Consider the following 14,089-nt stretch of genomic DNA (forward strand, 5'->3'; position numbering starts at 1 on the left):
CTTTTAATTATGATGCTTTGGCAAGCGGTTTCTTTGGGAAGTCTGTATGTAGTTGCAGTTGTTGGCCTGTCCCATCATCTTCCTTCTCCCTGACGTGCCCGCTCATTGAAAGGCAAGCTGTCAGTAATTATGCACTACACTTCTGGAGCAGTTAAGACTGTGGGGTGCATCACCACACCACTGGTGCTTCAGCTTGATGGTCTATCCAAGATTACAGAAACTCTGATTTCTCATTGTGTGGCATCCTTGTGCAGGGACCCATGCTAATCTCCTGTAGACACATGTGCCATGTAGCTTCTGTGCTATGCTTCAGACTTCTAAGATCTTAAGTATGCCTTTCTCTCTTTCTTTCTTTCCATCTTTCTGTCTCTTTCGCTCTCTCGCTTGCGCACACACACACACACACACATGCAGACACACACACAGACACACACACACGGACACACACAGCGGGAACACCCGGCACTCACAGAGGTGTTCTGGCACTGCACGCTGGAGCTGTTGAACCTCAGGGCGGGGACTCTCTGCTCCTGGCCCTCGATGGTGAGGACACACTCATACCCCCGCTGGCCTGACTGCGGCTGGGGCAGATTCTTGGCTCGCAGGGTGATGGGCTTCACCACGTTCACGGGGACCAGGATCGGCTCGGCCGGAAGCAGCTGGGGACACTCCTGAAACAGGAAAGAGGGCACTGTCTCAGAACCACACACTCCAATAATCTCCATAGACCCCACATAACCAATTAACCCTTTAAAGAGTCGGCCTTTTGGAATGTTTGGCCTTCTGAAATTCAGCGGTCTAGAATTCCATTGCATTCCACAAAATGTCCTCACAATGTTACTGAAATGTTTTGTCAATGTCAATACCCCAGTCGGAAAAAAAACCAGTTCCATATTCCATACATGGTTTGACCAGCTCTGGCTATGTTCTAAAACTGCTGGTAGCTGGTGATTTGAAGCTGGTCATAGCTGGATTTCACACCAGGGATACTACATGGCAGCAACATTGTGAGAAGGTGTTAGCTGGGCAACTACCAGTAGTGATTGTTACATCGGCGTAGATTGTTCAGTTAAGAACATATTTGTGATCTCACATCAATCATAGCATTCATAACAATCACAGCAATCGCAACTGATGGAATCCATAAAGAGTCTCCCATCTCACATACAGCGACTTCCCCCCGGGATCTCAAAGCACTTTACAAAGCAGTGGAGAATTCACCTCCGGCAGCAGATGTCTTCATTAGCATACCGAACGCACACGCGTGACTCACACAGAGCTCGTGTTCGCTCCATACAGAAACACCTCCCCGTCCCCTAAGCACTCTCACCGCCACTTACACTCAACTGACCCAAGCTGGAGTCGGGTTTCAGACTCAAATACTCTCCAACCGTTTCCATTAACACCTGCCCAGTCTAGTCAATTTGGGGGCTGCCGGGCCAAGGCCAATCGCGATGACGGTTGTCGCGAACACTCGCGGCGTTCAAACGCACCCTTAGACCTTCCACTTTACCCCGAACCGGTACTTTAGCGAGCCTCTTACGCCGCCTGACCCCTGATCTGCATTGATTGCTCTGGTGTGATACGCCTGGGCTCTTCTGCCTGACGACAGCGGGTAGTTTAATATGACACTTATCGCCCATCATGAGATCTGAAGGGGAAGGGAGAGCGGGAGCCTATGAGAGCTAATGAGCACCAACCGACAGCAGGGACACTGAAGCTAAAGGGACATTCCAATTGGCAGATACATGTAAGTACAGCCAAGCAGTTCATTTCATCTAAAACAAAAAAAAGTAATTCCTACATGATGGAAAAATAAAAGAGCAAAAATCCAGGCTAACTTTAAAGCACTCACAGCACCGAAGGTTTTATTGCTCAGCCAGATATACAGTGTCACAATCAAAAACCAATGTGAGTGGCAAAGCCAGGCATATTTTTCTGAATAAATGACCCTTTTTGTATGCGATTGGATGACTAGTATACACTTATACATGGGATTGGACGACAAAATCACACTCTCATGAACACGACTGGGCATTAAACGACATCTCGCTGGCAAAGGTGGAAAATCCAAGTTCAGAAAGTAAAAGTCCTCCCAAGTATTTTGTTCCAATCACCTGGACTTACTCATTTGAACAATTATTCAACCAGAAGGTAGAACTAATTAGTGAAAGCAGCTGGCTGAGTTCACGTGGCAGGACTTTTACTCTGTGACCCCGGGACTTTCCACCTCTTCTCACTCGGATGATTAAGGTGCGTCTCATGTGTGCAACTGGACCATTAACATTCAACCCACACTTTACTGGATGCCTGAAGCAGAGTATAAAATAATAACCCAGACAAGCTCTCTGATAAACCCTTGAAGCAGCCCATCAGAGTCTACAGTACACTCAAAGTTTCAAATTAATTATCTGAATTTTCGCCTTGAAAAGTGTTCAAAGTTTATCGTACTCCGTGGAAGACTGAGTCACAGAAGGTAGGGCATCCATTTTGTTCCTTTTGTGGTAAATATGTCTCATTTGTTGTGTTCTGACTGAACAGTCGGTTCTAATATAAAAAGACTTCAAAATGTATTAAAAAGTCATAAGTAGAAGAGGAAGGTAAGAGGAGAATTCTGTATTCTTTAGATAAAGACTAAGTCACAGCATAACAGCTCAGGTGAAATGGCGGTGGGCTCAGGAATTTGTTGAAATGTAATGTTGTACAGAATGACTGGTGGCCTCAGACAGTGGAAATGTATGAGGAGTGACACGAGTAACCGTCTCACTTGTAACCACTTGTTCGTCAGTGCCTGCCTTCGCCTGAACTGCCAGGACAGTGCAAAGACTTGTGACAAAAAAAAATCTGATTGACACAGAGGAAAGCCTCCACGTTTGTGAGATGTCGCTGAGATCCACAAAATGAAAGTTAAAGGCGTACAGAGGTACATCAGAGGTGGCACATTTAATAGGCCCTGATACTTTTCAGCCAAAGGTCACCCACAGCTCAGTATCATAACAAAAACAGGCACACAATGTTTACCCTCAAACCACAGTGGAGGCAGAGGTATATTTTCGCTTGGTCATGTTTTTTGTCAAGGTGACTTGGCTCTTGATTGGATCCTGTTCCTTTTGGTGTTCTGCTGTGACAGGACTACACACTTTTTCTCCCCAATAAACCTTTTTTCCAATAAACCACATCCAATTCAAGAGTTACAAGCTTTAATCAGAAGCAGTATATATTGTAGATTTTGCACTCGAGGGCTGGAGACATAAATACGTATATGGACAGTACTGTATATGAGACATGCTAATATAATGACTGTCCCAGAGTGTAGCAGAGGAATAGGCAGCAGTTTAAAAAAACCTCCCCCCTCAGCAACTGCTGCCTTAAACCCCATTACACGGGGCAATAAACCGCAGCAGTGGGACGTGAAAGGCCTGAGTCTGACCATCTTTCACTCGCTGACAGGGGAAAGGATGGATTTCACATTTCACTCAAAGTCCACCTCACCCTCTATATTTCAGCCACCTGCCCACACGATAAACGCACACACTTACACATACATACCCATCCCATCCCATAAATATGTTTATATCACACACACAGATGGACACACACATACTTACACATACATACCTCTCCAATCCCGTAAATACCTATATATAGACTAACACAAACACACACACACATTCACACCTAGATGCAGTCACCACACACACAAATCCCCCAGCCCACAAACACCATCCATCCCACCACACAGAGAGGCACACATCTATAAACGCATTCACACAGCCACAGGCATAATACAGAAACACGCAGGTGCACACACTCTCACCTGTACACACAACAAAAAACCAACCGCACACATGCACTTTTTGAGATGGGTTAAGGGTTTCAGAAACATAAAACACATACAGAAACATGCAGACGCACACACACTCACCCATGCGCACAAAACCAACCGCACACGTGCAGTTTTTGTGATGAGTTAAGGGTTTCAGAAACATAAAACAAACACAGAAACATGTAGACGCACACACACACTGACCCATACACACACACAAAACCAACTGCACACGTGGAGTTTTTCAGATGAATTAAGGGGTTCCGAAACATAAAACACACTCAGAAACATGCAGACGCGCACACACTCACCCATACACACGCACGCTTTTTGAGATGAGTTAAGGGGTTCCGAAACATAAAACACACTCAGAAACATGCAGATCCGCACACACTCACCCATACAAACACGCACACTTTTTGAGATGAGTTAAGGGATTCAGAAACATAAAACACACTCAGAAACATGCAGACGCGCACACACTCACCCATACACACGCACGCTTTTTGAGATGAGTTAAGGGATTCAGAAACATAAAACACACTCAGAAACATGCAGACGTGCACACACTCACCCATACACACGTACGCTTTTTGAGATGAGTTACGGGGTTCAGAAACATACAGTAAAAGGAGCCCAGTCAGCAGCTGAGGGTGGAGTAGGGTGTAAATCTAGCGCGGGGGACCCCCCCAGGAGCGGCTTGCCTGCCCCGTAAATCCTCCCGCGCGCTGACACCCCCATAACGCACCCATGAGTGCTCAAGGTGCTCGCAGGCCAATCCCGCTCAAAGACCTCCACCAATCACCGCCACCGATTTATCTCTCCATTATGTGGATATAATGTATAAGTGTTTATTGCCCCTGGACTGGATCATAAATAAGGAGGAGGGAGGAAAAAAACAGTCCCCCCCCCCCCACACACACACACTCGTCCCATCTCCTCCACCTTTTATTGACGGATGTTTGGCGCCGGCCGGGCGGGTTTATGTAGGGAGTGATTGACTCCAAGCATAACAACAGCATAATTGAAGGCTGTTTGCCGTATGGAGTCTTCCCAGACAGTGTTGTGCGGGAGGCGTTTCGTCGGTTCAGGTTATTAAAGTCTTTCCAGGGACGGGGAGCTGACACCGCTCTCCTGCGGTGTCAGGCAGAGGGGTCAGTCCCAGCCACACAGGACGGCAACAGTCACGGCGCTGCCTCGGCAGCAGGTTACAGACAAACGCTGAAGTTTCAATCCTCCGTTTTATGAGAAAAAGTCTCCGGAAGTTAAAAAAGTTAACGAAGCTCAGGAAAAAAAAAGCAATAAGTTTAAGTAATATTGCGAGATGAAATTCTTACCCAAAGTGATTTACGAGGGAGACTATTACACTGGACATAATAATCATAAATAAATAATAAATAATAAATAATAAAGCCAGCAACAGTGCAACAAGTAGTGCTAACATGAAATAGCAGATAACTCTAGAAATGAATAAATCTAGACCCTCTGGTCCCTCCTATATCTCGAGGAGACATAACCCATCTCTAACAGTAGACTAGAAGAGCTGGGAAATGCCCAGGTTGCACTTCAGACAGACATTTACTGCACACACATACAGGAATTGCTCTGTTTGTATACGCACAGTAATCCCTCATGCCTCTCCCACCTCATACAAATCCAGCCTGTTCCATTTGGAACGGTGTCAAGACCATCAATGTATTGACGAACAGCACAACCACTGAAAGTGTCAGCTAAAATGAGATGAGTCATACTCTCTATCCCGACAGCTCTGGGAAAGGGAGTGACAAGAGAAGGTGAATTCCACACTTAAGGGAAAATCTTCAGTGACCTTTAACAGGTTGGGAGCTGTTCTGAAGAAATTTGCACCTGTAGCACTTTGACTCATTGTCTGTCCTCAGCGAACAGCGGTGCAAGAAGTGCAGGATGACGGTTTAGATACAACAATTTATCCTCACACTGGGCCAGCGTCCAAGACAGAATTCCTGATGACAACAACACAAAGCTTGTCCGGCTCAAAAGTGCCATGACCATTTCACGTTACAGATTTCTTTTCAGATTCAGCAGATTCAATTTTACAGTCCAGTAACAAAACGTTACTGTAGTACGAATGGAAATTTGCTCTCCCTTAGCTATTGTTGTGAAGAATGAGAGTTATTGATCAACGTCATGATGACAACCCACACTCTACTTGTTTTTCCTATGGTTTTTAATTCTGCAGCCATTTCATGTCAATAAATGCATGTACTCTGGAATGCAATTTACTTGTATTGTCATGTGCAATAAATGTATGTTTTGTGTGTTTTCTAAGTGCTTGCATGTCAGATTTTCTGATCACGACATGGCTGAATAAGATTTATAAATACAATTACTGCATTGTGTATCTGCCATAAGGGAAGATTTTGAATGAACTTGAATGGTTACTTAAAGGACAGGGCTTAGACCGGTGCAGGATTTATGGTTGGGGATAATCTTGTACTGGAATATGGTTTAGGCCTTATGTCACTGAATAAATTCCAGAAATATAACTTCAGGCATCAGCTGCGGTCAGAACTGTAATCTCTTAAACAGCACAACAAAAAACTATTTTGGAAAAGTAAGCTTAGACATACAAAAAAGCAGCGTAAAACCAGAAGTCTTACTGTAGCTAGCTTCCCAGAGCTGTGTATACTGTCCTCTGGTCATTCATGGCTACATTTTTATAATTGGTATCAAGCTCCCAAGCTCTGTATGCCACCACAAAACTAAAATGGGATAGGAAATATATAGGTGCCACTTGACAGAATCTTTGCCTGTTTACTTTTCTAAGCAACTGCATCTGTGTCACAGTCGACTGAAATGGAATTGCAAGAACTGAATTCGAAAGCATAATGAATTGAAGTTTTCAACATGAAATTAAAAGAGAAAATTGGATGCAATGAATAGGCACAGTCCTATAGCACAGCTCAGGCACAGTTCTACAGCACAGTTCTACAGCACAATTCTATAGCACAGTTCTACAGCACAGCTTAAGCAAAGCTCAATAGCATAGCACAGCTCAGGCACAGCTCTATAGCACAGATTAAGCATAGCTCTACAGCACATCTTAAGCACAGCTCTATAGCACAGCTTAAGCACAGCTCTAGAGCACAACTTGAGCACAGTTCTAGAACACAACTTAAGCACAGCTCAATAGCATAGCACAGCTGAGGCACAGCTCTATAGCACAACTTAAGCACAGTTCTACAGCACAGCTGAGGCACAGCTCTATAGCTATAGCTCTATAGCTTAGGCTGAAGAGAAACACACAGCCCATTACTCAAACACAGCCATGGTCAAAGACAAGGCCAAAATATTTCCCATAAACTGATCATAATTTTCATTACTGTAATTCAGTTTGGCAATACCGAGAAACAGGCAATACGAGATCTAAGAGACTCATCCTTTTACTGCAAGATGAAAAGCCGGAAAATCAGCCAGGCCTGATGAAAAATATGAAAAGTGACTTTGTGCCGTGGAGCTGAAAGCTGCGGACTGATGAAAAAGGGGATGCGTGCTCGGTACTGACAGAAGTCTCCAGTCCTTCATTTGTTTTTCTGTTTTTCTGCTGTCGGTATCCTCTGCCGTTACGGTAGATTCTGCATTCTGCCTGTACGTTTCACTCAGGAAGAATCCACTTCATACCGAACACGCACTTCTATACGCCTCTATTTTTAGGGTAAAGCGAAGACTACGTCAGAATCTCGGCCGCACAGTATAGATGGAAGCAATCTGACAGCCAGCGCACTAAATCTCACATTAACATACGGAGTGTAGATTGTAGACTGAAACTCGTTCCATCTCTGACAGTTTTTTTATTAGCAGAATAAAAGGCGAGTGTAAATCCAAGATGGGGTACTGGCCTGTGCGTAAATCTAAGATGGGGTACTGGCCTGTGTGTAACCCCCGGGTGCTGATGGGGATTGATAAGTGTGATTGATAAGTGTGATTGATACCGTTATGTGAGGGATGTTTTTATCTCCTCCTCTCCCGTTTGAAATGCTTCTGATTACCACCCCCCTTCCCACCCCGGGTAGTCAGTCAGGAAGACAGCAAGCCTGTCTGTGTGTCTTAATCTGCTGCTCTCCCACAGGGCAACACACCTCACGCACACACTCAAACAGAAAAACACAGACATACACACACACCCACACTCACCCACACACATGCATACGCAACACAGGCATACGTACCTACACAAACACACACACACACACACATGTAAATACACACACATACCTGTATACGCACATACAAATACAGCCATATATACAAACACGCACACACACACACACACACACACACACACAAACACACCCACACACACACACACACACAAACACACCCGCACACACACACACACACACACACGCACATGCAAACACACACATACCTGTATACACACATACACATACAGCCATATACACACATGCACACACATACAGCCATATACACAAACACACACACACACGCACACACACACACTCTGAAAGCTGCACTGTGGGGGCTACAGGACACGCTGCACAGTGAGGTCAGGGCTGAGCGACGTAGCAGGACACAGCGCTGGCCCAAACCTTTATTACGGGTGAGCACGCTCATGTCTCAGCATGACGTCTGTGAACACGAACAATAGAGGGTGTCTTGGCATGATGAAATTAATATCCACATATTGTGGTTCGCCCTTCAAACAGCAGTGCTGGTCTCTGCCTGCACAAAACACCCTCCAATTGAGCCGGTGCCCAGAATCACATGTTTACCACAGACAGACTATAGTCAGAACATCTGAAGATGAATCAAATGTAATTATCGCTAATGTTTACTACCGAAATCGTGCTCCTTCCTTGTTATCACCTGGTTTCGGTCAAAATCAATGGGAGCAGGACGGGATAATTAGCTGCCGTAGACACGGCAAGAAAAAAAGGAAAAACAAAAAAGAAAACAATTAAAAGATTCTGGCAGAAGCGGTGGGTTGTCGGTAAATCTGACAAGGGAGAGCAGCCGTAATTATTGCTGTCTGACGGCTGCATTTGTGCTCAGTGTTTAGTCCTGGTTTCAGGGCGACACTCTCCACCTGAATTTTGTTTCAGGTTCGTGGCAACTCCAGGCCTTTCTTTGATTCTCTTTCTCCCTCTCTCTCTCTCTCTCTCTCTCTCTCTCTCACACACACACACTTTCTGCCTCTCTCACCATTCTTCTGTCTGTCTGTCAGATAATCTCTTATACTCTCAAACTCCCTCCCCGTGTTCCCTTAACGGCGCATACACTGTGTCTAGGGTCTGGGGAGTCGTAGTGACATGGGGACTGAATTAACAACATTGTTGTCGCCATTCCCAGCCCAACTGCTTTACACCTGGTGTGCCAATTAGTGGTGTCAATTACGAACCTTAAAGGACAAGACTACCTCATCAACCTGTCACTCTCCACCACACAGAGTCCCAGGCTTACTCCAGACATTTCTTCAGGGATTACACAGGGGTAAAGGCCCAAAGAGACACCAAAGAACACTGTAAACGCTTCAAAATGTAACGAAAAACAATGACATTGAGGGTAATTTCTGTGTGTGAGTCATCATCCTACAATAAAACAGGAGGGTTAGTTTGACCCAAATGGTGTTCATCTCAGATGCACAGACAATGCTCCATCCAGGCAGAACCTGTCTCCTAAAGCCCTCTCCCAGTAAATCATGAAAAAGGCCCATAATGCGGATTATTTGGATCACTCTCAACAATCCCTTAATTGGAAAAATAAACGGAATTCATCCACAAAAGGTCACTTTAAAAGGTCATTTCATTTGTCTGAGCAAAGTTGACTTATCATTATCTTCTCTGAGGATTGTGGGTAAACAGCCAAACTCATTAATTCCGAGCAACACAGAGTATACAGACAAAGCGCGATTCGTGGTTTGAGAGGTTAATTAAATCCAAATTAAACTCATTAGGCAAATGAAACACCTGCCTAGAAACAACAGTCAAACAGAAATATGTAGAAATATGTCATTAACAGGGGCTCATATTAAAACCCATCTTTATTCTGTGGTTGTTGGGCACACAATGGATAATTCCAATATTAACCTGGTCAATACGGGGCTGATATGCAGATGGTCGACAGAATAGCAAACACTGCTGGCCTTAGCAGCAGCCAGCGAGGGGCAGACTTAATAACTTCTAACGTTAACCATTCACTGCTCTGTATGGTGCTGGCAGTGGGCACTGTATGAAGTAGGGTATTTCTGGTGAAGCAGACTGAGAGACCTTCCCGTTCATCAGTACCGGTTTCTAACAGAAATCAGTGGGGGGGCGGGGAGTGGTATTCACACACCCCCCCCAGGGGCTGGATTAAACCCAAACTCCCAGCCCTCTAATGAGACACCACCCCCTCCCTCCTTGGTGGAGCAAAGAGTTCCCATGGGAAGGTGGTAGATATACAAAAAGAGCTGTCTGTTTCCTCTTGTCTGGCAGAGATCAGTCAGTCAGGTTTGTGAAAATGCTTAATGTCAACGGAAGAACGTTTCTAAGGTCGAAAGGAGATATAGTGTGCTCTCTCAGTGTACTCTATCAGGATTGATACTGTAACAGTGCGGACTTGACTGAACTGGACCGGAGCCAGCCATACTGGTAATTAAGATGGGGAGGGGCAATTTCTTATTCAGGGTAAAAAGAACAATATCAGGTTTCCACAAAACACCAGATGGCTTGCGCTTTTGCCAGAGAGCAAGACTAAGCAGAGACACTTAAGAAGGGCACGTACCAAAGCTACATAATATCTGTGATACAAAGGTGCATCTGAGATGGAATAATAATAAGGAAACACGCTGTAGCTACTGCAAGACCCAGTCGAAAATGACACAATGTCAAAATCTGTGACCCAACCAATCTAGTGAGAACACTAACCTCAGGCTGCTTGACCCAGCCCTCCTGGAACGAACAGGTTCTGGGGTCGTGGGTGCAGACGTGCCTGTACTTACACCAGTGACACTGATAGGGACTGCTCACACAGGACAGACACCTGAGAGAGAGACAGAGGCAAAGACAGGGAGAGAGAGAGATACAGAGACAGAGAGAGAGTGAGAGAGAGAATGGGAGCAGGAGAATAAGAATACAAGGTGTACAAGGACAAACTACGCCACAAAGCATCACTTTTACTGTGGTTTGGATTCAGACTACTAAGTGTGAATACTGAGTCACACTGTAGATGATGATAATGTTAATTATGGAGAATGACAAACGACTACCTTTATTCTAAAAGAGCTGATGAATCATTCATTCATTCATTAATTCACTCATTTAACCCGACCATGTAAGTCAGCGGGGAAAGTAACAATAATGCAGGTTAGGCAATAACATCAAGTGATGAGAGATAATGATGTACATAATGCCAGGGCATTAATTACAGAAATGAACAATTTTACTTTATTGTTTGTTACAACAGGTGAAACAAGTCATGCTGCAGAAAGTTGAACCAATATTTTACCGTGGGAAACCTATTGTCCAACATAATTACAGCCTTGATTAAGTACTGTGGAACACCCAAAAGTATACATACAGTACAGGAACAAGACAGATAATTTAATTTGCTTAAATTAGCTTAGGGCACTCTCAACACAGCCACATGTTTTAAACAAAGTAAGGAAAACAATTCAATTTTATAATAAAGTTTTTTTATTCACATGCCATATTCTTCTACATATGCCTTAGATGTTTGAGGACAGCTATCGGTGGTTCATAATGTTATGCTATGAGCGCATAGCGTGTAGATGTGTGTGGGGGTACAGGCGTGGACGGGGGACACTCACGACTTGTGCACACTGCAGTTGTAGAAGACGAAGCTGGTGTTGACGAAAGCCAGGCCGGTCTCCTTGGATTTGAGATAGAGCTGAACGATCTGATGGTCTCCTGGAGGGGTGAGGAAACAGAGAGGACCACATCAAAAGGAGAGAAAAACTCATTCCCTGCTCCGGCAGTGACACCCCCGCTGAGAGGTGCATGCTGGGAGCATCCTGGCCGGTCTCCGTGACAGCCATTTCACAGAGAGCCTCACAACCCTGGCACAGGGGGAGTCAGGGAAAAGAGAGAACTGCCAATCAAACATCTCAGCCAATCAGATAATATCACAGCAAATACTAATCGCAATCACAAATCTCATATCACAAATACAAATATGATGAAATATGGGAACACAACACCATAATATTAAGAAATCATACTAAGCATTGAAACATCATTAAGGTCACATTCTGGAGTTTATTTTATTTCAGTATTAGTGTTTGTTTTCATTTGACCCACTTTAGTGTGGATTTAAGCACATTTTAGATAATAAAGTTCATGATAACCTGTGGGCTTTATAACCATAGTGGCTGTACAGAAGAACACAAAAGAACGCATTTATTCATAATTATGAAAACAAATATCTGTTTTATATGGTGCCAGTACTTATTCCCTTGACTGGAGTAGTCTCAAGTTACATGTTCGTATTTCGAATCAGGTATTGTGCACACATACAACCTGTGAAGGCACGATTCTACTGCACAAGCTGCTTCGGAGTTACTTTAAATCTTTTTGGTTTGTTTGTTTTAGACCACAAACACACAAAGGTACCAGCCAATGTAAACCCTGAAGGTCATCAGAAGAACTGTTATCTAAAAAAATCCATCATCACACACAAAACCTGTCTGGGACAACAACAAGCGTACAGTAAAACTGAAATAATATTAAAAAATCTCAAGGACGTCAACTATTCCCTTAAGAAATGCAAATAATATTAAGAAATAAATGATTTGTAGAAATCATAAATACAGAATTCCCTGGCTCTATGAAGTGTATCGAGGAGTTGAGATCCAGACTTTCTTCGCTAATAGCAAATAAATATTAAATGATAAAAATCGAAGCCACACGTGGCTCCCTGGTATTCTGTGGGGACCTTAACATCACGCTGAGAGCCCACTCCACCGGGTCTGGCGCTATGTTTGTCATTAGCCATGATTGAGCATGAGAGTGACGCTGCTCGGTGCACTCCCCAGAGAAAAACCGTCCTTTAACCGCGCGTGAAACAATGGCGTGTTATTTCACACTCTCCGCCGAGATGAAAAACATTTCCACCGGAGTCTTTCAAAGTCTCTTTGAAATATGAGATAAAAAAAATAAAAAAATAAAAAAATAATCTCTATGAGTTAATCGAAATGTGGCACAAAAGAGGGTCCTTCAGTGTCCTATTGTCTGAGCTAATGAAGAATCTCATGTTTAATTCAACAGGGTGTACACGGGCATCTCACCGCTCAAAGAGCTCTCTCTTTCTCCCCGTCTCCCTCTCCCTCTGTACCTCGGAGAGATTCATGTATCAATCACAGAGAACTGGCTTCGACAATGGCTGTAACTACATTAGTCTGTGTAAGTGTTGCCAGGGTGCCTGATGTCATCGTCCCAACTGGGCCAGTCAGACCCCCTGGTGCTTTCTGCAAGGTGTAACCAGAGAGGAACAGCAGAGAGAGGTCCAACCTAGAGGCTGGACTGTTCCACACTTTAATCGGCTTAAGCGGACCTCGGTTTTTTAAAATGGGTCCCCGTGGGAAAGTTTCTTATGATGAGCTGTTGCTCTGTACTTTTTCCAGTCCATTTTTGGTTTGGGTCATTGGGTCAGCCTAGGTTGTTAGGTATGAAATAGAAGGTTGTTTTGGGTGAAATATAGCATTACACATTTATTTTGCAGTTGTCCATAATCGCACATGCGCAGTGTCCGGAAATTCATAATCGCAGAATGCCTTCTATCAGCGAATGATGTAACTACAGTAGAGCAGCCTGCTATAGGAGCTGATAGATGAGACTGCCATCTTTCTTCCTTTAGCGTCTTTGGCGTAACTTAACGTGTCACTGGGGCAGAGTGTGTATCACAGAAGGATCCGTCTTCTTACGGTACACCGGGAGAAATGCACAGATGAGCATCTCAGCAAACACCAATCTCAGAGCATTTCTGTCAGGCTGTCAGAATGTGCCATTGTTGATACAGCTTCACAGAGATATTGTGAACGTATGGGGTGTGTTTTTGTGGAGATGGCAGCGGTAAATGAGGTACAAAAAAGAAAAGAAAATGCTGGGAGGAGTGGAGGGAAGACTGAGTCACGAGTTTCACCTCCTGTCTCTCTGACGGCACTACACCAGAGACCCATTACAGACTCCAAGGAAGCCATGGAGACAGAAAGAGCCGGAAAAAGAAGACTAGATATGTTTCTGTTGCAATTTTCTATTGTTTGTGGCA

At 44.3% G+C, this 14,089-nt stretch overlaps 1 protein-coding gene across 4 annotated transcripts in view; it reads right to left on the bottom strand.

The window, feature by feature from the left end:
• Positions 1-14,089, bottom strand: part of plxna4 (plexin A4) — a 283,559-nt gene that overhangs the window by 69,751 nt on the left and 199,719 nt on the right. For all 4 annotated transcript variants that reach the window (XM_061251217.1, XM_061251214.1, XM_061251215.1 and 1 more), the window contains 3 exons: positions 11,634-11,733; positions 10,732-10,846; positions 471-671 (listed from right to left, as the gene is read on the bottom strand). In XM_061251217.1, the coding sequence (XP_061107201.1) occupies positions 471-671; positions 10,732-10,846; positions 11,634-11,733 (416 nt within the window). The remainder of the gene's footprint in view (positions 1-470; positions 672-10,731; positions 10,847-11,633; positions 11,734-14,089) is intronic.

The sequence above is a fragment of the Conger conger genome, chromosome 8 (assembly GCF_963514075.1).
Source record: "Conger conger chromosome 8, fConCon1.1, whole genome shotgun sequence".
NCBI lineage: Eukaryota > Metazoa > Chordata > Actinopteri > Anguilliformes > Congridae > Conger > Conger conger.